The sequence below is a fragment of the Urocampus carinirostris genome, chromosome 1 (assembly GCF_059441175.1).
Source record: "Urocampus carinirostris isolate Australia breed hairy pipefish chromosome 1, RoL_Ucar_1.0, whole genome shotgun sequence".
NCBI classification, from domain to species: domain Eukaryota; kingdom Metazoa; phylum Chordata; class Actinopteri; order Syngnathiformes; family Syngnathidae; genus Urocampus; species Urocampus carinirostris.
Window position 1 is genome coordinate 36,656,419 of NC_142349.1, and position 25,285 is coordinate 36,681,703.

At 37.6% G+C, this 25,285-nt stretch overlaps 1 protein-coding gene across 4 annotated transcripts; it reads left to right on the plus strand.

Moving 5' to 3' along the window:
* The first annotated feature begins 6,972 nt into the window (after window positions 1-6,972).
* On the plus strand, window positions 6,973-25,136 carry mier1b (mesoderm induction early response 1b, transcriptional regulator). 4 transcript variants are annotated; one of them, XM_088337592.1, is made up of 14 exons: window positions 7,009-7,087; window positions 7,749-7,773; window positions 12,093-12,182; window positions 12,261-12,409; window positions 14,843-15,010; window positions 16,084-16,213; window positions 16,299-16,366; window positions 16,476-16,548; window positions 16,622-16,773; window positions 16,848-16,929; window positions 17,002-17,096; window positions 18,837-18,964; window positions 19,238-19,365; window positions 23,941-25,136. In XM_088337592.1, exons 4-14 carry the CDS (start codon window positions 12,308-12,310, stop codon window positions 24,246-24,248), a joined length of 1,434 nt encoding a protein of 477 aa, XP_088193718.1. In that variant the 5' UTR covers window positions 7,009-7,087; window positions 7,749-7,773; window positions 12,093-12,182; window positions 12,261-12,307; the 3' UTR covers window positions 24,249-25,136. The 4 variants fall into 4 exon arrangements, with proteins under 4 accessions (XP_088193710.1, XP_088193732.1, XP_088193718.1 ...); XM_088337584.1 differs by lacking the exon at window positions 12,093-12,182 and having other exon boundaries at window positions 6,973-7,087; XM_088337606.1 differs by lacking the exon at window positions 12,093-12,182 and having other exon boundaries at window positions 6,973-7,087; window positions 18,918-18,964.
* Window positions 25,137-25,285: the final 149 nt, after the last annotated feature.

A 25,285-nucleotide genomic window follows, 5' to 3' on the forward strand; every position in this document is an offset into this window, starting at 1 on the left:
TCATAATACTATATATATTTTTAAAACGTTCTGTTGGCAGAAACATTTGCTCAATTTACAAATAAAATCAAAAGTATAGATGTATATTGTGCTTTATATAAAAAAATTGTAATACATCAAAAAGCTTCCAAGTTAAGCATTGTTTTTGTATTTGTCAAAAACATGTTAATTATTCATGGAACAAGAAACAAATAGATTTTTAAAAGATATCACCCAATCTTACAATAACATTTTACTTGAAAAGCAGTTTATTTGACTTATTTTACCTGAATTTCAACTTAATTTTCTCATTCTATTTTTGATAGGGCTTGATAAAACTAATCAAACAAATTTCCTAAATAATATTAAGTATCATATAAGTATAATTTTGTTATTCTTATTAGCAGTATTATTATTATTAGCTGTGTTATTATTATTTATCATTATTATTTTTTTTTTTTAATCAGTAGGACTAGTAGCCGTAGTAGTACTAGTAGTAGTAGAAGTCAGTGATGCGCGGTCAGGGGAGGAATGTGAAGCTGTGCCTCACCTGTCATGGCAATATAAAATTAAATATACATTAAATGGTTACATTTATTCATTGATTATTCATTTAACTTCACAATTTTTGAATGTTCTTTTTTAAAATCAATCAATTTTTACATTATAATATGAATGTTATTTATGAATTTAGAATAAAATGTATTTCTGTGCTTAGTGTCATCAGATGCTCAATGAGGCAAGCAATGCTCTTGCCTCATGGAAGAGGGCAATAGTGAGACTAGGGATTCTTATTTGGTGCATACCTGAACCCCTGAAAATAGGAATTGTGATGGTTTTAGCCACAAGTCAAGCCATCTAGTAGTTTTTTTTCTCTTTGCATGGACTATTTTTTTTTATAAGGAGGGTTTACCTAACCATTGATGCTTTTTTTCAAGAGGATTTTCAAATTATGGTAAGACAATATAATGTTTTTATCTTTGTTACAGTTAATGTTTTGCATTATTTCTATTTTTGAAAGATGAATAAAATGTAGGTTAATTTATTTGTAAATATGACTGCACGTGAACCTCATCACACAGATAGTAGTGGCCTAGTAATAGTATTATTACTAGTACAGTATTAGTCATACTTCATTATTATTATTATTACTATTATTATTATTACTATTATCAACCTAAAAAGGATTGTGCCATGGTTAGGGGTATTTGGCTGAAAACATATTGCTCCAGGGATTCCTAGCTGAAAAAAAAACCTCGAGCACCAAAGCTGCATGGCAACATAGTGCCCTCATCACACCAAATTTGCATCAAGACAACGTATTGTGCTCCTCGAAATCATAAAGACCGCTGCAAACACAGAGGAAAGCTCGGGCTTCAGTCTCTTGCGTTTGTATTCTGTGTTTAGAAAGGAAAGGACAGCCAATCTTACAAATATACATTGAAGGGGTTGATTGTCTTCAAATTAATTCGGTGACAGAAAGTTGACTAGAATTGGAAAAGTTTAAATAGGGATTTGAAATTGATTTCTAAATCTGGCTTTATTTATGTGTAAGTAAACAAATTAAATGCGACATTGTTAACTGCATCGTGGAAAAACACACCTTTTTGTTGCAGTACAGCTACTGTCCATCAAGGTAAATTCAAACATTGTGGGAAGATGGTCTCGAGTGCCCACTTCACATTAGTGATATCTAATCACAAGAGTAAAGTTGACATCAGCAATTATGCAAACGGGGGTCTGGTTACATCCCCTAGTAAAACTACAGGAGCACTTATTGTGCTTTCATCTTTTGCATGTCTTTGGTGAGACTTTCTCGTTGGAGAGCTTGGTTTGTGCTTTTAATTAAGCTGTACAGTAAATAATGTACCATCTGATTTGAAACTGTTGCTTGGTGAAGTAGCTGTTGAAGAGCTTACTTCAACTGCAGTAACAGCCCACAGGCTCGTCTTGTGAGCTGTCCTTAACAAGCTCTTTACGTAAGATGACAGGAAAGGGTCACAAGTCATGCCAGCACAGATTTAGCAAAAGAGAGTATATCATTATAAAGTACCAACGAGGAGAGCTTCAGGATAGTGACAAATGACTGTTGCAGCAAAGACTGATTGAATCATGAATCGCCAGTGTGAATGTACTGCAATATGCGGATCTTATGACTTAACTGCCTTTAGTTAATATGTATTATAGATGGTAAATGGAGAAAAGATGGAATATGTTTGGTGTGTAAGATCAAGAGTATTTCATGAAAAAAAGAATGAAATATTTTATTGCAAAACATATTTGTGTATTACATTCAGTCAAGCAGTTTGGCTAAATTCAGACCTAAAAGGACTGGAGGATTGGATAACTTTGTACAGTAATAAACAGTGCACCAAACAATATTTTATTCCAAAACATTTCACAATATGCAGCCAAAAGCTGCTCCATATTAAATGGCAAAATTTACACTGTGAACCACTGATCAGTCCAAACATATGTTCTATATTGGTCTTGAGCCAAGTCCGGTAAAATTTCTTCGTGTAGCCCTTATATATTAAGAGTGTAAAATATCAGTCCCACAGTTATGGTAGCTACCTGATTTTAAACATACTTCGGGGCACTTAAAAAGGCATGAAGAAAAATAAAAATCATAGGTAGAGGACCACACATGAGGTAATTCCTTTCCAGGTTAAATGGATGTTGAGTAAGCACTGATAGACAAAACATAATCAACATTAACAGTCAACAAAAAAAATTAATGTGATCATGAAAAAGTCCAAAATAGAAAAGCTTCCCATCTTAACCTGTTGGTTAATGTAAAAGGCTTTAGGTTGTATAGCATGCATCAGGTCCAAATGCTGATCTGGTGACTCATAAAATACAGTAGCTCAGCTTATATTAACTGAAGACTGTTAGTCTCTTTTAAAGACAATTTTCATTAAGCCCCTGGTGAGAATCAAACCCTTTGACCAGTGCTCTAACCACTGAGCCACTAGAGTACTGTTACCAAACATTTTTCTCAGACCCGGATGTTGCGTTTCAATATATTGCGTTTGAAAATATTGCAATCAGACTACATTTTCTCAAAGGGGATTGATTAAATAATTGATCTGAATTCTTTTAAGTTTCAGTACATTAAAGATAAATGCAACATAAAAAATATTTATAACTATATACATACAAATCAGTTCACGGATCCCTCAACTACCTGGGTCATCGGGGCATCCCTTCCTGTGGTGTATCTCTAGTAAAAAAGCCTGGCAGTACACATCCCTTTCCAGTGTGTTTTTTGTACACTACTATAAATTTGCAAAATCATCTTTAAACATTGAAAAAATTAGAATATAGTTATTTTTAAAAGGCTAAAAAAGGCTACAACTCTCCATAAAAGTCAAAAAGCTCATTCACGTACTAAAAATTATTTCTACTTTTACATGCAATGAAAAATAGAACTGCCAAGTCAAGTCAAGTCATGTTTATTTGTATAGCCCTTAATCACAAAGAGCCTCGAAGGGCTGAACAGACCACAGATTATTGCAAACCACAGACTATTATTACACCATCCCCTGATCTAAAACCTACATGAGGGCAAGGAAAAACTCAAAAACCTCAACATGAAGAAAATGAAGAAACCTTGAGAAGGGACATCACATTAGGTAATCCCCCTTCCAGGATGACCAGGCTGCAATGGATGTTGCAATACGGAATAATACACAGCTATTGTCAACATAAAATATAGGTTATTCATATGCTATAAAATAGAAGTGTGTTTTAAGCCTAGATTTAAATGCCAAAATTTTTATTAACTTCAATATTTTTGTGAAAGGATTTGCCTTAGTGGTGATGCTCTTAAAGAGTTCCTGGTTTTCGATGAGCATCCCTAAATCTTGATGCCTCTGGCAGTCAAGTAATAGAACGCTACATTTTATGATCCCTCTCACAGAGCATACTTTACCATTTTACTGCAGATTATTTGGTGTGAGGTAATTAGCAAGCGTCAGCTAACGTTAGGAGTGAGCTAGAAAAACTAAGAACTCACTAGATCAAAACAAGTAATGTAACGCATTATAAATGAAATTTAGTAACTCAAATGTCGTTACAACATAGTGCATTACTTGCTTTTGAAAACAGATGACACCTTTTAATGTCTTAATTTCTTTCGCGCTTCCTCGTTTGATCCGCCAGCGACACAACGCTGATACACCAATAAAGAGAAGGGTAGGCGTGATTATATGTAACTACAAAATACAACTGAATACAATTACAGTGACCCAGTCTTTAGAGCAAAGAACAACAAAATCAATTAACTATATACAAACACAGGATTTACGGTAAAACATGGATTAGTTTGGTCCTTTTTAGTTGTAAAATTATTTTTGCAATGCGCCAGGCCTAGTGAAAACATATTGGACTCTAGATGCCAACAGTACAACTGCTAAAGTTTACAGTGTTGGTTTATTAATATTATAGAAAGCAATACAAACAGTTTTGTCATGCATATGGGCAATAATCACAATCACAATAATCATCTCAACTGGGGCTAAACAATGAATGTTATTCAAATCAATATCTCAGTTAAGTAAAATGGGGTGAAATGCAGTTTTTTAAAAATGATGTATCGACTACAACATCATTCAAATGTAGTTTTTCTTATTGAAAAGTCCAAACATTTTTTAAAGATTATCTTTTTTTTTTTTACATAAATTTCTGCTTGTCTTATTTGCATTTTAAGAGGAATATGAAGTTTTCCCTTTGACTCCTCTGCAAGTATTGCTGAAAAAAATGTGCTTTTAATAATGTTGTTCTGCTAGGGCTGGAAGAAAATTAATCTCTTTTTGCAGCATAATTAATGTCCCTCTATGTTCCTGACCAGAGCCTTCGCTCTAAAAATGCTGGTCTACTAATGATCCCAAAAGCAGAGATCCACAGGTTCGAGAGCATTCTCCATTCAGGCCCAGATGTTGTGGAATGCTATGCCCCCTGAGATTCGATTTGCAACCTCAGTGGAACTGTCCAAATCTAGGCTTAAAACACACATATTTTCTGAAGCTTACAAATGACCTAAATTTTATGTTGACAATATCTGTGTATTGTTTGTTAATGCTACACCCATTGCAACCCGGTCATCCTTTTTATTTTATTTTTTATTTTGTTTTATACTTTAATTATTTCATATTTTATTTTGATTGTTTGTTAAAGCAACAGCCATTGCAGTTTGGTCATCCTGGAAGGGGGATTACGTCATGTGCGGTCTCAAGGTTGCTTCATTTTCCTCTGGTTTTTGAGTTTTTCCTTGCCCTCATGTAGGTTTTAGATCAGATGGTGTAATAATAGGCTGTAGTTTACAATAGTATGTGATCTGTGCAGCCATTTGGGACTCCTTGTGGTTAGGGGCTATATGAATAAACATGACATGATTTGACTTAATCAGAAATGGAGAAGGAACTTTTCGTCTAGTGGTTTGAAGACAAAAAAAGACAAAATGGATATGGAATGTCTTGGTTGCATCCAGCTCAGTAGCCTAGATGGTAAGGCGCCCGCTTTGAGACTGGGAGGTCGGTGGTTCGCGCCCCGGCCGAGTCATTCCTAAGACTTAAAAAGTGGTCGGCGGCGCCCTCTGTTGGCTGCGGCTGCATCGGCTCGCTACAACGGGTCAGGTGCAATCGACATTTCGTTCTGTGTACATTGTTACACAGAATGACAATACAAGGAAATTATTATTATTATTATTATTATAAGCTGAAAGATATGAAGGCTTTACCTCTTCCGTGTTTACTTTTATTAAGGGGCTATCTTAAGCAGTTTTAGGAGGGTGGCTTCAATGTGAGTAGTTAATAATCACACTCAAATATATAAATAACGTTGAAGTACATTAATAACAACAAAATAAATTGAGGAGAGATTCTTGTGAAACTTTTGAAATCATTACTATAAATGCAGTAACACATTTTAATATTACAATACTCGTCATGACCAATCTATGAAATGGTTTGGATTTATCTGGCCTCATATGAGAATTTAATATATATATATATATATATATATATATATATATATATATATATATATATACATATATTCCTGTGCGGAGTTTGTATGTTCTCCCCGTGCTTGCGTGGGTTTCCTCCGGGCACTCCGGTTTCCTCCCACGTTCCAAAAACATGCATTTCAGGTGAATTGGCCCGTCCAAATTGTCCCTAGGTGTGAATGAGCGAATGAGTTGTATGTCCCTGTGTGCCTTGCAATTGGCTGGCAATCAGTTGAGGGTGTCCCCTGCCCACTGCCCGGAGATGGCTGGGATGGGCTCCAGCCCCCCCCAGCGGTACGGCTAATGAGATGAGAATGAGATATATACATATATTTTTTGGTTTGAACAATTTTATTGACATTAACAGCAAATAAAGAATGTGAGGTTTGAACATTTTTTCTCGACAATTTTAACAGCAATTAAGCATATTCACAATTTCGTTATATCTGACAATATGACGTTTTAACAATTTTTTTCCGACATTTTTAACAGCAATCAAACACACAATTTCATTATATCATATCCCAACAATATGAGTTTTTATCGACACTTTTAACAGCAATTAAATACATTCACAATTTCATTATATCATATTCTAACAATATGAGGTTTGAACAATTTTTATCGACACTTTTAACAGCCGTTAACCAATGTGTAAAGGGCAATGCTATTGTGCAGGGGCACAGCTCTGTCTTCTCAAGTGGGATTCCATCCCACCCTCCCAAGCAGCATCCTCAAGTCCTCTACCCGGGATGCTCAGATGGGCCCTCTCCCTTCTTGCTTCTACCTTCCACAACCTCCCGAATAACCAGGCCATATACCATTTTACGTTGTGTTATGAACCACATTTGTTGCGAGTACCACCTAGGTTCTAAACGGTTCCGAATACGAAATAAGATTTGAGTAAAGTGTGACCATTACAGCAAATGAAGGTCTTTGTTTCTCTTATGACAAGAAAATGACGATAATGAACAGAGCCCGAAGTCCCTGAATGAGTCGTCCACCATCAACGTAATCGCGTCCTTCGTTGTGGAGTTCAGGTGGGCGGGGTTCCTCATCCGGGTATTCGCGTGACCCTGCAGGATTGCAAACATGGCGGAGGTAAGAAAGTGAAGTAAATAATCGGGAAAAATATCGAAATATTTGATGACTATGTTAAAGCCTATAGCCGCATCGACGCGTCGTATTTTTTATAAAGCCCCCCAAAAAATAAGATCGCTAGCGCCTTGTTTGCTTTTATGTTAGGTATAATTTGTTCTTATATTAGCCCGTCTAGTAAACTTCGGCTTAGGCTAGCTTTAGCTGCGGCGTTAGCAACTTGACTGTTTTGTTCAGAAATAATTTATTTCTGCTATATTTTTAAAATATATATTTCTAAGCCAAGTGGGATGTTATTTGAATGTGCAAATTAGCTACGATTTTATCTGCCTTATTTCGCGTGATTTTGTTACCAAGCTTCACGTGAAAACGTTAGCTTGCTATTTAAATAAGATTTAGCGTGCAACTTTCACTTCGACTGGAGTTTAGTTGAGTAAAAGCACTTGGACCGTTTACCGATGAAGTGCAATTGGGTTCTGCTTCAAGACCATTTCATAAAGTCCTACATCAATGCCCTGCAGGAAGCCTAGGAGGTCTACAGTGGCAGGCGCGCTTTTTGGATGGACTCTGTTGTTCGAAAAACGAAGGCTTATTAATCGCTTTTGGAATGTTTTTCTTATTTCTCTTGATGCTTACTCAAGACGTGTGCTTTGTTTTCTTGCAGTCCTCTCTTGGGAATTCGAGTCAAGGTATGTAAAGCTAATTGTCGCGTTACCTCATCTGTATTTAACATGAGGGATGGTTTAGGTCACTGCTTTTCAACCATTGTGCCGGGGGCACGCCACTATGCCGTGAGACCTTGTTTATTGTGGCGCAGGAAATTGTTCATTAATCTTTGCAAAAAAACATGTTATTGCCAGTATCGTTGCCTTCTTCCAGCTGAGTAACTAATATTTATTTACATCGGTACGAGTCAGTAGAAATTTTTTTTTTCTTTTTATGTACTAAATACGGTTGCACAAGTACCTAAAATCCTTATTTTTGAAGCTTAAATTCTGGGTGAAGTGTTTGTGAATAAATGTTGCCATGTGCCACAGCAAGTCTGTATAAAAATGACACTGCTCTCTGGTGGCTCGGCTTTGCCGTTGTATTGCTTCCCCTGTGATAAACGGCAGTTGACATTAGTTTGTATGGCATTGTATAAAACGTGTCATCATCCCCTATGGGTCTTGTCCAAGAGGATAGGTGCATGCTACATCCAAACAGGGCAGTATGAAACTGGTTTTGGTGCAAGAATTACATATAAATTTTGGACATTTATTATAAGCCAAGGTAGCATTTTGTATGGGTAAATTGGAATATCTTTATGCAACTGAAAATGTATTACCGCCAACACCTAGTATATGGGGAGAGATTTGTCTCAAAAATATTTACGCACAATTGTTCGGTTCCACAAATATATTCGCAATTTACTCAAGACCTAAAAACCATGCCTTGATAAATGCACATGGAAGATTAAAAATCTCATTTGTAAATCGCAGATATATCTTTTTGATCTGCAAAATACTAACCATGATTTCTTATTTTAACGGTCCTTAAAAAGTGCTTAAATCTGAACCCTGTAATTATCTACCCATGGGGTAGTAAAGAGAAATATATCTAATAACCTATTCGAGGTGATTAAGCTGTTTGCCAATAAAAAAAGACTGAAAATATTTAGAATTTAGTAAAAAAAAAAATCTTCCCTTGCAAATGTTTTTGTTTATTATTATTACATACATACCAGCTCAGTAGCCTAGATGGTAGGGCGCCCGCTTTGAGACTGGGAGGTCGCTGGTTCGCGCCTCGGCCGAGTCATACCTAAGACTTTGGTAAAAATGGCGGCGCCCTCTGTTGGCTGCGGCTGCATCGGCTCGCTACAACGGGTCAGGTGTATCGACATTTCGTTCTGTGTACATTGTTACAAAGAATGACAATACAAAGGAAATTATTATTATTATTATACATATAGTAAAACTTGAAACATAGGTTAAATATATATAGTAAAATCACAAATTACATCAAAATTGTTAACCAAAAATCATAATTTGCAATACATCCATATCCACGATGACCACAAATAATAATAAAATGTATACTTTAAATTTATGCAACATGCTGACAAAAAAAGAACATTAAATTTATTGCCGAAATTTTTTTTTTCAACAATAATTAGCGAATTGTTTGTCTCTGTGTCTCCTGCGATTGGCTGACAACCAGTCCAGGGTGTCCCCTGCCCACTGCCCGATGATGGCTGGGATGGGCTCCAGCACCCCTGAGAACCTACTGAGGATAAGTGGTGGAGATAATGGATGAATGTTAAAACAAGAGTAAACGATACAAGCAATAAATTAAAAAAAAAAAGGCAAAATGACACTGGCCACCAACCTTTTTGAATCCGAGACTTTGTTATGGATTACTCACCGTCCATTGACCGATCCATTTTCTTATCCTAAATGTAACTACATTTTTGACTTTGAGTCATTTTCCATGTAGTTTTCTCATTTTTCTAAAATCAATACACCTGATTAATTAGAACATTTGATTTTATAATAATATTAAATAATTTTAATATTGGAATAACAGTTTGTAGTTTGCAATAATCTATGGTCTGTGCAGCCCTTTGAGTCTCCTTGTGATTAAGGGCTATACAAATAAACAGGACTTGACTTGGCTCCGAAAAGGATGAGAAACACTGGTTTAGGTTTTGTTGTTCCTGAATGTATTAATTTTAGTGGTTGACCATTCAGAAATAGTTTTAACAATTTAAACACTGCATTTGTAAAATATCCAAATCCTCACCTTGGCCTATTGACTTAATTTACAGGACTGGCTCAGAAAATTTGAACGTGAAAAAGCCAAATATACACACATGTAAAATGTATTTTCTGTAATGCAATTTTAAAAAAGGTCTTAAATTCTGAATTTATTACAAATCAACGAAACATTGCCATCCATTATTTGCACCGCTTATCTTCAGTAGGGTTGCGGGGGTGCTGAAGCCCATGCTAGCTATTTTCGGGCAGTGGGCAGGAAACACCCTGAACGGATTGCCAGCTAGCCGCAGGGCACACAGAGACAACTCACTCGCTCATTTACACCTAGGGACAACTTGGACCAGCCAATTAGCCGGACATGCATGTTTTTTTAGAATTTGGGAGGAAACCCACGCAGGTAAACATGCAAATGCAAACTCCACTCAGGAAGGCTGGTAGCTGGATCACATGACCTCAGATCTCATTTCATTTTATCTGTGCCGCAGACGCGCTAACTTGTCAGCCGCGGTGCCGCCCTTACACTTTTTCAATACGTTTGAAAATTCTGAGGTTGGAAATTTTGAGTTTTTGTTGACACAATCAGCAATATTAAAATAAAAAGCTTGCAACATTTCAGTTGATTTGTAACAAACCAAGAATGTATGATATTTTTTTGGGTTCTTTTTTAACTGCATTACAAAATAATAAAACTCATTTTCTGAGACAGTCCTGTAGGATTTCCATTTAGCCTGAGCGATATGAAAAAAAATGTTATCGCGATAAAACATTTCTTATTAGTTGAGTTATCACATCTTTTTATTTCTTTTTTAACCGTCATTTTTTTTTCCTGAGTGAAAGTTGAAAAGAGTTTTGCTGTTTTAACCAATCTGTAACGTCAGAACAAAGACAGGTGCTGACAACATACCACACGGCATTTCACAAATATGAGCAACATTACCTCATTTTGTTATCTTTTGATTTTGTTTACATAAAACGTAAAACAGTTGACATAATCTGAGGTACACCTGCAATCTGAAAATATTAAATATCCACGGATACACAAACTAATTTTTATTTACACTTACCAACATGTTAAAACCATTTGTGCATTAAGTCTTAAATTTTCTTACAATGTAAACAAAACGAATAAATAAAATAAAGAAATGTTACAATTAAACGGAAAAGAAAAGCTAAAGGTTGTAATGCTGCTTTGTGTTAGGTCACGATGTTTCTACCTGTACTGACAACCTTCTGAGAAGGGGGGGGGAGCTGGTTGCAAGGATACACAGGGGGCGCCTTGCTAGCCAGCCATTTGTTGCTGCTTAGGCTCAAAACTCTGGTTGGTTAAATTCGTTTTTGTGTTGCCCGTCTTGGTATACACATGTTGGCCAAGTTTGCAGTGCACGTCGTTGCTCTGTTTTAAAAAAAAAATCAGACTAAGTAGCCAAAATACCTCCAAACAACTGAAGATGTGGGGCCTCTCCTCTTAAAGCATGCTTTGAGTGGGTATGCTGGGTAGTATCCTTTGTCTCCTTATTTCTCATTTTGACTGTGTTGTTGTCCTTTCACTTTTACTCTGAGTCACGCTACCGCTATTCCTGGTAAATAATTGGCTGGTCCTCGTCACTTTTCTTTGTCTCCTGAATGTTGGTGGTGTATTTACAGTTTATTGAATTTCAGAAAACATTTTTGTTTGCAAAACTTATATGACTATTATTATCGTTTTACCGTCTAGGCTTCGTTTGCATGTATGGCTCAGTCCTACATTCCAAAATTTGACATATAAGGTCTACAGATATTTCTTATTTGTTAATAAAGTGGTACTAGTTTTGTTTTTGGTTTGTCTATATCAGAGCGGTTCAACTGGTGAGGGGTATTACTGACTAGTCTGACTCGCATTTCAATAAACTTTATAACAAAACATTTGTGTTGCAATATCCCATTTCAACACGAGATGACAATTTTTTGTAAGGCCTCCACTTGGTTATCAACCTTAAGAGAAAAAGAAATAATAGCTAACAATAACCATTTCAGTTTGGGCATTTTAGATTTGTTTAAATGTGTAGATGCTCAAACATTAAACATGCAGCACTAACAGTATTTCATGCTATTTATTACCTGACAGAACATATACCGATATAGAAAAAAATGATTGTTACTGAAATTATCACTGAAAAACAGCACAGTACTTGATCATGTTCTGGCCAAATAATTATCGATTTGTTGTCACCAATTACATGATATTTCCATTTCCTGCGGCACGCCCGGCAAAGGCCCCATGACACGCTAATGTGCAGTGGAACAGTAGTTGAGGAACTTAAACTTAACTTCACATTTACCTGGAACATCCCATAATTTTTCTTGTAAGAGCAAAACCTGTTGTCTATTGTCAGATGAATTGTCTCGTTTGCTAAGAAATATGTTTTTTGTCGGCTGTGTAGGGGGCTCAGCGGGTTCCACTGACCATGACTTCGACCCGTCAGCGGACATGCTTGTTCATGACTTTGATGATGAACGCACGTTGGAAGAAGAAGAAATGTTGGAGACTGCTGATGAAACCAACGCTAATGAAATTGACGATCTCGCACGAGTAAGCTCTTTTTGATGATTGGAAGACTTTATCGAAGCATTTCAGTTTAGCCAAATTTTGCAAGCAAATAGAGCTGGGCAAAATGGCTCGAAAATAAAATCTCGATTTTATTTATTAACTTGGAACATACTGAGAATGTTCAGACAAGATTGATGACTTAACATGTGTTTTAACACAAATCCAACATGTATTATTTTAGTGGCTCGCTCTATTTTGTTGTGTTTCAATTAGTGATTTGGTCATTCTCTTTTTTTCCTTTTATTTGGGTTCCATAGTGTATTTACTTTCATTCTAAAGCTCAACGCCCTATGGCCAGTGTGTTTACATACAGTAAATGAACATGCACAGCGTTTTTACACTGATTTCATAATTTCTACAACATTTAATTGAACTGAGTGGATACCAAAGCCTTTTTCAACCACTTGCGAAGTTTAAATAGAGGGACTAAGTTTCTAAATATAATCGTTTTTAATTACTGGTTGATAGGCACGGCACGCAAAGTTCTATTTAGCGAACGACATCTGTGAATCTATTATTTGTAGTAGCCTATGGATCGCTATCTGGCTCGTTGCAAATTTCATGGGAGTTGGGTAACTTGTCAGTCTTGTCTTCAAATAGACAGTGTGGAATCAGATGTAGTAAAAACAGGTTATTATGAAAATGCAGGTGCCTATAATTACAATGTACTTATATTCTTCTTAATTATTATTATTACTATTAGTACAATTATTACCAATAGCTGTTGTGACATTTGAAACCTGCAAAGAGAGGGTAAGCATATAAAAGGAGCCCCTTGGTAGGTTTAAGGCAATGTATGCTTTCATTCAATTTGTGTATTATTGTTAAACTCCATAGACATTTGATAATTTTTTTTCAAGTTTTTGCACAGATCAAATAACCTGATGGGAGGGCTTTGATGGCTTCATATTCCGTTGCTGTTGTCTTTTTGTTCAACTTGGAAAATTGTCGGAAATTAGTAAATCAGTTGAAAAACATGAATTAAAAAGAATCATAGTTAAATTGAGATTGTAATTTTAATTTTGTAAAATTTATAATAGGAATCTTTTGCCCAATACTTATTTGTAGCTACCTAGACTAAAATGACCCACTTTGTTAGTAAATAACACTTGGTTCAACTTCATAATCATTAGTCATAAAAAAATCATACTCTTTATACATTGAGATTGAGCAATTTCAAAATTGTCAACTGATTCTTTCTAGCTGTCTTATTTTTATTTATTTTTTCTCTTGCTGAGTTGCTGGCAGCTGTCTTTTCTAATTCACCACTTTGCTGCTGTTCTTCATTGTCTCTCTGTCCCTCCCTCTTAAGGACGTATAGCTGCTGTGGGTAATGGCACTATTTAATTTCAACCTGAAGTGAACCCGTCAACATAACGGGTGACCTTAAAAAATTCCCCTCATATTACCAATGGGAAAAAACAAATTTATTTAATTTATATTCTCCTTCTCCACAATTTAGAGTGCATCTATTTTGTAACTGCCGAAATGAAGCGGTGAGAAGTAAAAAAAATATATATAATTTTTTAAACGGGTATTCTGTAAAGCCATTCACGCACCGGTAAGTTAGAATGTTATTTAATATTTAATATCTAGTCAGTGCTTTTGCTCTTCGATCATTTCCTTGGGTTTTCAAATTTTCAGACAATAGAAATAACAATTTCATATATCTTTTCTCATTTATTTGAGCTGCACAAATCTAAATCTTAGTTGGCTGCAGTATTTATATGAGTATTTAGGCAAGTGCGCATCCACATCTCTCTTTCGCTCTCGACGTCTGGCCTCTCCCAGCGTTGTTTCATTGTCAAAATGCTCATAAAAATGTGTCGGTACATTATTTTAACCTTAAGACATCATAGTTTTTTTTCTGCCCAAATATGCAAAGGGATGAAGGGATACTAGAAATTTAAAGGCCATTTATTTTTTATAAGGAAGCGTATCGAAACTTATACATCCCCGAGTCTGAATGAATTTTTTAGGTTGTTTTCTGCTCGGTCCTGCAAAATCTAGTTAATTGGTCCGGTGGCAGCCCAACAAAAATATTAAATTTTGGATTTCCGTCGGGCGCGGTCGTGTCAATCAAGTTAGTTGGGTCAGGTCAGGTCGGGCTGGATTTTTTTTAGTCCTGATCTTACCTCTAGCGCCATATTATAAACGTTCTGGTGAACCTCAAAATAGCTTTTTACGATGCAAGCATCCCACCTCATTGCTTCATGTTGGTGATAAATCGGAATTAGGAAGCACACGTGTTGTAGCTCATCTCTGATACTTTTTCTGGCATAATCATGTCCCAAAGCTAGATAAAGCACAGTTTGATTTTTCAGTAATGTTTTCTTTGTTTTCTAATATTCATACCCTGATTGGAACACTCCCTTCTGGTATATACTAAAGCTTCCCATCTCCCTTTCTTGTTAGGAAGGAGACATGCCCATTCACGAGCTCCTGAGCCTTTATGGTTATGGGGGCGCTTCGCCCCCAGATGAGGAAGAAGAGGATGAAGAAGAGGATGAAGATGAGGAAGAGGATGATGACCTCGACAATGATGAAAGCAGCAGGGGCACGGGCGAGCTAAAAAGAAATGAGGTATGTTAATGCTTTTGGAGTAGCTTTAAATACAGGGTTACCGTATTTCCATGACCATAGTGCAACCGTGTGAAAGGGCACAGACGCCGTAACTTGTTCTATTTCTGTAGCAAACACTACAGAGTGCACACCAACACGATAGGGCGCGGGTGTCTTCCGCTTGAATGAAATGTTTGCCCTTTTGCATGCAAGGTGCAAATGCGCTGTGCTTTCCCCCCAAAATTAGGTACGAAGATTTGCGCGAGGGGGAACGTTTTGTGCAAGGGGGTTGTCATTTTTCGGCACAACACAGACAAGCATACAAGTGTGCGTATTTAAAAACACAGCGGTAGCAAAACTAAGTTTGGTGTATTTAAGTATTGATTACGAAGTAAAACACAGATAAAAATTTGTCGGGGTCGTTTTTAAGCTTCCTCCGCTTGTGAACTTCCGATTTATTAAGTTTCAATTCTCTTGCAGCTTTTCTTTCGCGCGGCGTAGAAATCAACTCGCTGTTGCATATGAAAACACGGGAGAGCATTCAATGAAGGGAAAGTGAGGTTTTGGATTTACTTAATAATTTGTGGGACAATTCTCTCCAGGCTCCGGTAAATCAATAAATCAAATTGCTAGATATCCTACGGCATTAGGATCCAGAATACTTTGTGAATGCGTTGTGATGTCACTTATCCTCTTCTGTGCAAGCAGGACATGGTGGCGTTGGACATGGAGACGCATAGAAGTCGCATTTAGTTGAAAATGTGAACGATCTCACAAAAAACACCAGATTTCACTCAAAAACTTAAGTCTTAGGTATGACTCAGCAAGGGCCCGAACCTGTGACCACGATAGGACGTGTCACACAATTTGAAGAATAGCTTAGCCTTCTATGTGCGCTTCATGGTCGTGAAAATACGGTAACCATTCTTTGCGGTTGCTATTTAAAGAAAGGTGTTTTATCAGTAATTACATGTGGTTAAAAATAATCCATCAAAGCTCAGTGAAAGATTGGCTGTCTCCCAACCTGGAGGTTGTTGGTTTGACCCCTATTTGACAATGACGTTAAAATTAACGGATTGCAATTTTTTTCCAAGAATAACGTTGAAAAGCACTCGACAGTACTAGACGACGAGGCCGCAGAGACGACAGAGGGACGCACGCGCTCGGTTCGGGGCCTCGGCACATCAGAACTTATACGCCCGCAAAAACACAAGTACTTTGAAAGTATGTACCTGCTTATCGCCTGCTCTTCAGATGAACTGCTTGCTTTTATTTATCGGTGTATGTAATCAAATATAACCTGTGCCAGGTCACAACGATGCAGAAGAGGAGTCAGATGAAGATGAGGATTATGTTCCATCGGAAGATTGGAAAAAGGTATTTTGAAACATTCGATGTGCTATCGATATTTAAAGTTAATCAAATTCGGAGTCATTGAGGGCTATCTTGTTCACCACTTATCCACAATTCTCTTCAAATCCAACAGGAGATCATGGTGGGGTCTATGTATCAGGCGGAAACCCCCGTTGGCTTATGTAGATATAAAGACAATGAAAAAGGTAAAAATGACAACCAGGAATGAGTCCACGTGATTGGACTGCGGCAAAACTGAATCCCTTCTTCCTGATGTAGTTTATGAAAATGACGACCAACTGTTGTGGAACCCCAAATGTCTACCTGAAAACAAAGTGGTGGCGTTCTTGGTCGAGGCATCTAGACGTACGGGAGAAGAGAAGGGTGTCGACGCCATACCAGAAGGATCCCATATCAAGGACAATGAGCAGGTGAGAGATCTGCGACAAAGGCAGCCGGACAAACATCACTGTGATTCAGTAACTAAAAATCGTTTCTCCCCCAGGCATTATACGAACTAGTGAAATGTGACTTTGACACAGAGGAAGCTTTAAGGAGACTTCGATTTAATGTCAAAGCAGCCAGAGGTAAACCCTCCCCTTTAAGCGAGTTTAAAAATTTGGCTAAATTTTGAAGAGTTGGTACTGTTGTCTTTTCAGAGGAGCTTTCTGTCTGGACAGAAGAGGAATGTCGAAATTTTGAACAAGGATTAAAATCCTATGGGAAAGATTTTCATTTAATACAGGCCAACAAGGTAATTTTTCACCTTTCTGCTCACATTAAGGAGCCCTAACAGATTCTTTTAAAATACTAACATTTCCAGGCAACAAAATACCTTAAATGTTGCATCTATGTAAGTAAAAAAAATTCAAGGTTACCAAGTTGAACAAAGTCAAAATTTTGCACCTACTGCTACATATCTGTCGGCTGCTATATTTTGAAAGTAGCTGAACGATCCTGGCATCTCATTGGCTAGGACGGCGAATTGTTCTCTTGTCCTGCCTTCTTTCATTTCGTGTCACGCCACAAGGTTATTACTCTTTTGCTTCCCAATGTTGTGCAGCAGCCACAAACATAAACAAATTGTATCCATGAGTGTATAATATACAAATTGCAACTATTATTTAATAATTTTAAGCGCCTATGCAAAAGATAATCAATTTTTACAGTAATCCCTTGCTTTTTGGCAGTTGACTTTTTGCAGTTTCGCTGCTTCAGATTTTCACTTGGCATTGTGTTCTGCTTTCTAGTTGGCCAACGGTCATTTATTCCCACCGTTTACCTGCGCTTCATTGAATTTTCTCACTTTGACATTCAGAGCCCTTCACAGAAATGACATTGCATTCATTAGACCAGTGATTTTCAACCACTGTGCCGCAACACACTAGTGTGCAGTGAGAAATTATTCAATGTCAATTTTTAAAATGTAATATTCTATAAAACATTTATGAATCATTTTCTGCAAATATTATGTCATTGTCAAGTGTCTGTGTGGGAAAAACTGGGAGTATTATAAATTATATTGTAATGAAACGTACTGTTCAGTGTCATTTTATAACATATTTGGTTAGTGGTGGCAGCACGGCGGCGCAGTGGTTAGCGCGTGAGCGGAACAGTTCTGAGGTCATGAGATCGAACCTCCTGTGTGGAGTTTGCATGTTCTCCTCGTGCTTGCGTGGGTTTCCTAAGAGCACTCCGGTTTCCTCCCACATTCCAAAAACATGCATTTCAGGTTAATTGATTGGTCCAAATTGTCCCTAGGTGGGAACGAGCGAGCGAATTGTCTGTCCCTGTGTGCCCTGCGACTGGCTGGCAACCAGTTCAGGGTGTCCACTGCCCAAAGATAGCTGGGATGGGCTCCAGCACCCCCACGACCCTACTGAGGATAAGCGGTACAGATGATGGATGGTTAGTGGTGTGCTGCAAAATTTTTCCTATGTAAAAAAACATGCCCTGGCTCAAAAAAGGTCGAAAAACACTGAATTAGACAGCGCTTCAGGTGGGTCCATGCGTGCTTTCAGAGTTGTCTCAGACACCCACAGAACCGACAACATCGCACCATCCGCCTAGGCGCAGAGCTGTATAATTGTTTAAAAAGGGGGGGTTGCTATTTTGTCAGTTTTGACTACTTCAGGTCGTTTTTTTTGGAACACAAACTCGGCAAAAAATGAGGGATTACTACATGTAATTAAATGCATCTCTTCTCTCAAAATTTGATTTTCAGAATTTCGTAAGTAGAATTACCACTGTACAAATGAATCAAAACATGAACTTCTTGCACTATTTTCAATTACCAATTCTTTAAACAATATAGGCTGGAGTGTAAAGGCTGAAGTCAACATTTATAGTTTTATCAGATCTTCACATTAAATATAAATATATACTAAGCATAGCATAAATATTACAATTTAAATATTTTTTGTTCCTCCCCTTTCTGTGTTGTGCTATCTTGCTCATGCGTCCATTGATGACGAGACCTTTTTTGTTTGTTCAGGTGAGAACTAGGTCTGTAGGAGAATGTGTGGCCTTTTATTACATGTGGAAGAAGTCTGAGCGTTATGATTTCTTTGCACAGCAAACCAGACTTGGGAAAAGAAAATACAACCTACATCCAGGTGTCACGTGAGTGTTTTTTGTTCCATTTTTGTCAATAATAGAATAAAAGCATTACAGTACAGTGAGAAAAAAGTAGACACATTTCGATCTGGTTATGTTACTAGTAAATCAGGGTTTTTTGGGACAGGGAGAGGGGGGGGTGTCAGTTTGCAACAAATTCTAAAGAATTAAATACAAGCATTTCGTCCTTTGAGTAGGAATCGGCAATGAACTACTCTCACGAAAAGGTGTTGCCATTCTAAGATGTCTAACGTGCCGATACGCTGCTGTTTGACACAGAGACTACATGGACAGGTTACTGGATGAGACGGAGAGTGTAGCCTCCAGCAGGGCAGCATCGCCCCCGCCTAACACGTCCAGTAGCAGCGCTAGCCACTCAGAAAAAGAAGACAGCAGCAGTCACAATGGTAAGCGATGTTTTGGGTCACGGGCTTACGGAATGGGATTCATTTGGGGAAAAAAAATCTAATTATTTACTTTTCTATGTATGCAATTATGGTTTACTTGGACAACAGAGTGCCACAAGTTTTTTTTTAAATAGAAATGTTACTAAATGTTTGAAAAAAGTACACGTTAGAGGAAAAAAATGTGCCGCAACAAATTTCCAGAACTGTATATTCTGCAGTAGCACGTTAGTAGCACTTGCAGTTTGCAGTGATAATTCAAAATCGCTGCTTTAGATTATTTGACAGGACACGCACTAAACAATAGTGTGCACCGCATAATTTAAACAGTTGATTCAATTATTAAACAAATAATCCGATTTTGAGAAACAATTGTGGAAACAAAATACACATGAAGTATTAAGCTACCACTATTTTTTTGCTAATAGGAATGAGTGTTGCGCTCATATTTATTGACTTAAAGTCTGTTAGTTTTGTATGAACGTTAAAAGAAACAATGTGTGTTATGCGAATACAGATGAAGTAAAATATTGTTCTTAGCTGTAGTAACTCATACCATATTGAAAAACTGGCTTGAAATACATCCACCTTTTATTAGAACCGAAAATTAGCAACTCACATATTAAATGTTTTTTGGGGGCAATGTATGAAATATAGTAATCCCTTGCTGTGTTGCTGTTATTGTAGTTTCGTTACTTAGCAGGTTTTCATTGTGCATTTTGTTCTGCGTTGGTTAAAATAAGGAATATGTTTTCAATGGGCAAAGTTGGGCTTTTACACCTGCTAAACTCGTTTTGGAGCCGCACGCTGGTCTTTGGCGCGCCTTAGTTTGTTCCCTGGCGCTCCCTAGTGGCTCTTTAGTGCTGTTCAAAAATGCTTGATAATAGAAAAATACATAGTTTCTGTAAAACAGAACTGGAAGGTAAATGCAGTTTTCCATAACGTCGACATGATGTTGGCAAAATATTATGTAAAGTGGATAGTTTCCTCAACCCTTTAACGTGCCGACGGGCCGTCAGAACGTTGCCACATATCATTGGAAAGCTTGAACTCTTGGGACCATTTAAAAATACACTTATCACAGAAATATCACTACGAGTGTGATACTAAATACCCAAAAACTATATAGCCGCTATCGCTCACCTATAATGTCTTGTAGGAGTCAGCTCATAATATGATTCCCGTAAATCTGGTGTGGTTACATTCACGGAAAGTCCAACTGTAAGATAAACTCAAATACACAATAATGCGGACTGACGAAATAAAATCCACCTAAAACATTTCTGCGATGTTTGATGAGCTTTGTTGTATCCGTCTGTTTGGCTACATTGCTCCCTTTTAAATATAAAGTTGTCAGATTATTTCAAATACTTCCGTAGGCCTTTGACCCCAATCCTGTCAGATTGTAAGCTTTTTTTACAGTCCTTAGCCTTTGACAACATATGAGGGCCTGTATTGAAAGCGTCGTGACCAATTCAGCTTCAAAAATCTTAAGCAAATAGTGACCGATTCAAATGTGGATTGACATTGGTTAGCCAATGAATTTCCAACCCGAATATGTACACATTTATAGCGTGTATTCAAATCGGAGTCGAAGGTAAATGTGTGCAAAGCCAACAGCGATTCATTTTTACGCAACACGATTGCGCGCAAGTGTGCACAATCATATATTCACATTTAGAAAGAGAAGTTAATTGTCAAAAGTAAAATACACGAATATGTTTTAAGGGCTGTGAGCTGGTCGCCACCAAAAGGCCACTTTTGGAACCACCTCCTTAGACAAATGTGTAAAATACAGCATTTAGTTTTTCAGATTGTAATTTGACCTGGGACCAGGTAAGGCTTCATTGCTATTGTCCCAGCTGTTTTCCAGCTAATATGCCCAAGCTACACTTTTGCAGGCAGGCGCGAATAAAAACCTTCTATTTTTGTGTGTTCCAACTCGGATTACTCAATGTTAGTAGCACTTGCTGTGATCATTTCAGTTTGGTACAAAACTTCAGGGAGTGAACTTTAAAAAGAGACTACAATCTCTGAAGGGTTCAACATCTTTTAATTTCTTTCACATATGTCTAGGATTGGGATTTTAGGAGAATTTTACAGGAACGGTTAGAGGTTAATCTATACAGTTGTTCAACAAAACGGCAAGATTTTTAACCTTATAATTTGGCAGTACAGAAGTTATATGAAAAAATGTTTCTAAAGTACAATTCTTGTATTTGTAAAACAAATACTTAAGCATGTAAATTGGGTTTGTTCTTGAGTACCGTAAATTCCGGACTATAAGCTGCTACTTTTTTCCCAAACGTTCAACCCTGCGGCTTATTCAGTGATGCGGCCAATTTATGTAATTTTTCTAACAGCCGCCAGCGGCGCTCGAGTTCAAGGCACATGACGCAGCTTACAAGCTAAACGCAATCGAACAGTCCGATGAAGAAAACAGCTACTGCACTCACTTTACCTTGCGAGCATGTTGCTAGTGTGTTTTTGAATAAGGGAGCGTGGGACGACGTCTATATGACAAAGTCTCTTTCCCATACTAAAAGGAGGAAAACTTTGACGACAGCTATAGGGAGGGAGATGAGAACGGTTTACCGTGATTTCCACATGAATAGCATGTTTTTTTTTACAGGCTCGTTAACTGTATTGCGAAGGTGTTGTTAGTAGCGTTTTGCTACCCTTCACAGAAACGGTTTGGGATGAAAGTTATAATATTATTATTAAAGCTTTGAAAACTCGGTGTAGTCTTTCTTTGTAAATATGTGTAACCATGTATAATATGTATTTGCAACTGTATATTTTTGTAATGTATTTATTTGTATTTATTTTGGACACTTATTCTGATAAGTCTTGCACTGACCAATTGAAAAGAAGGGGCGTAACATATACGGGGGATGATGGGAAGTGAGGACCGGTAAAAGTGATTGTTTGTGGACACGGCAGACAAAAGTGGATATATATTTTTCCCACCCTCACCTTTGGAAATATACACTTTTTCCTTGGATTACTTTTAACAGGACCTGGACTCTGCAGGTCTGCATCATATATTAACTACTGGTATCATTTTCCATTCATTCTGCCGGCTGTGGTTGTTGAACTGGGTACTTTATGCTCAGTTAAAATCGTGGGACTCAGAGTAGAGTTTGGGTTAGTTTTGTGATTGTGTTACAAGTTTTAACGTGGGCGCATGCGGCTTATATATAGGTGCGGCTTGTTTAAGTACAAAAGCGGTTTTCCTCCAAAAATAGTGGTGGGTGCGGCTTATAATCAGGTGCGCTCTATAGTCTGGAATTTACGGTAATAAGAGTTTTCTACTTGGCAGGTTTTGACTATTGCGGGACGTTTATGGAACACAAGACCCGCTGCAAACGAAGGATTACTGTATTGAATTGAATAAAAAGTACAAATTTGCTGAACTTTTGTCTGAACTAGTAACCTATGCAGACAAAATTATAATTATGGGGGACTTTAACATTCATATGAACTCCCCACTCAGTTCACTTACTATTGCGTTTAGGTCTCTAATTGATGCATTTGGTTTTAATTAACTGGTTGATTTGCCAACCCATAAAGATGGAAACACGCTAGACTTGGTTCTGACTTGAGGAGTTTTAACCTCAAACATTATGGTGTTACAGTGTACTACCGTTATCTCGGATCATTATTTTGTTACATTTCAGGTGCTAGCTAAATGTAGTGCTAAAAAAGCTGAAGGATTTAGCGGACTCAATATAAGCACTGGCACAGTTTCTGAGCTCTTTGAACTCCTTCCTGGAGCAGTTGCGTCCTTTCCTTCATACAATGGCTCGATTGACTCACTCATGAATGAGTTCAATACTACCCTGACTAGTGTCCTGGATTCAATAGCGCCCATAAAGCTTAATTCACGTCCTAAAAGACGCACGCCTTGGTTTACTGATGAAACTAGAACCCTTAAACAAGAATGCAGGAAATTGGAAAGAAAATGGCGCGCTACCAAGCTTGAGGTTTTCCATCAAACCTGGTGTGACAGCTTGTTAAAGTATAAAGCGGCCCTTGCCTCTGCAAAATCGGCCTACCTTTCGAAGGTGATTGCGTCTCAAAAAAACAATCCCAAAGTCCTTTTTGACACTGTAGCATTGCTTACAATGCAACAGACTATCGCAGATAGTTTGACGCACTCTGCTCATGACTTAATGGTCTTCTTTACTAAGAAGATTCAATGCATACAGGAAGAAATTGCTAAAGACATTAATACCACACATATTAAAGGGCTGAAATCTACAGATGCACGACAGGGTGGCTGTCCAGGGAAATTGTCCAGTTTACTTGACAAATAATTAGCTATAAAAATGTGCATTTTTAAAAATACTTCTAAGTAATAAATTAGAATTTATTTTGCATAATATCCTCACCTAAAACAAGCAGACATTATTGTCTGCCATCTTATTGCTACAAGTACCGTAAAACCGCTGGGCAAAAAATTGAGAAGTAAAATGGTGCATTTTGAATCTTCATATTTTTTATTCTTCCTTGTGCTTTTAAGTATCTGCTATGATAAAATCTAATTCATCTGAAATGTGTGTTCTTTTGGAACAGGTATTGCAGGCCACATTTCAAGTCATGTTGGAGACGGAACCCATATTGTCCCAATAAACCAAGCGAAACCTGAGCCTGTTCAGTCCAACGGTCCCTCTGGCGACGGTGCGCTTTCCGCATCAGACAACCACTCCAATGGATGCAGCCATCCCAGCTCACCCACACACGAGCAAAACGGATCTCTAGAAGCTCCCACAGACCACAGAGACACGGCCGTCACGCATGACAGGCCAGCCAAGCGGTTGAAGATAGAGACGGAACCTTTTGCCCAAAGCGAAGTGGAACCTACCGCGACGCAGGAGAACTGAGGAGTCGGAATATCTCTTGTTGATTTTCTTGGTTGGAAAGGGTCAGTGAGGACTGCCTGGCCATGTGACGAGACAACCAAAAACGCTTCGGACTCTCCATCTGGAGAAAGATTGACGCCTCTAGAACCCATCCATGTAGCGCCAAACTTGTACCCGTCGGTTGTAATTACTTGACTGACAGCATTTTGCCAAGAACCTATTTGTACTCAAAGAAAAGAAAGACAATTCCCATTAATATTTTTTTATGCAAGATATTTATATTTTTTAACAAAAAAAATCTACAATGGGTATTTGCTTTTCAAGCCATTTGAACATTTGTGAACAGAGTTGGAAACGACATTGTGCTCAAGTTGCCAAGTGAAGGAGAGAACAGTCCGACCGGCACGGGCAGGCTGAGGATGTTGCCAGTTGACTTTAGTTGCACTTTCATTGTACATTTTTCTGGTTTAGAAAGCAGCAACAGAACAGAATGATATTTTCACTCTGAGAAATAAACCACCACAGGTTTGTTTGTGTCAAGCCGCTGACATCAATGATGTCATGTATTGTGCCGCATGTACAAGATGGCTGTATTTTGGAATTTGCTTTACCTTGTCTTTTTGTACCAGTCAGATTGTTTGTGATTTTTAAGCTTTGTAAAGAAAAGTTCCATACGTCCACTGGTACATTTTGAATCAGTTTTCATCCGTTCCCATTCTTTACCTTCTTTACTTTACTTAAAGTCACCCGTGTTTCTATGAAATTGCGTTCGAAAAGTAGTCATTCCATTTTTTTTCGCCGCTATTTTAACTTGTATTCAACTTTGGGTTCACATTTTGTTAAGTTCCTAGGTTTAATTGACCTATTAAAGTAATGATTGTGGTGGCGACACCACAGTTTCAGGCTTCAGTTTGGTTTGAGTTTGTGACAACCTTCAACAAACTCAATCAAAATAGATTTGCTCCACTCTCCAGATAAAGACCATTTTATCTGAAAGCTCATCTCGTTTTTAATGGTTAGCATCTTCCGCCTCTCTTTCAGAGGAAATAAATTAAAAT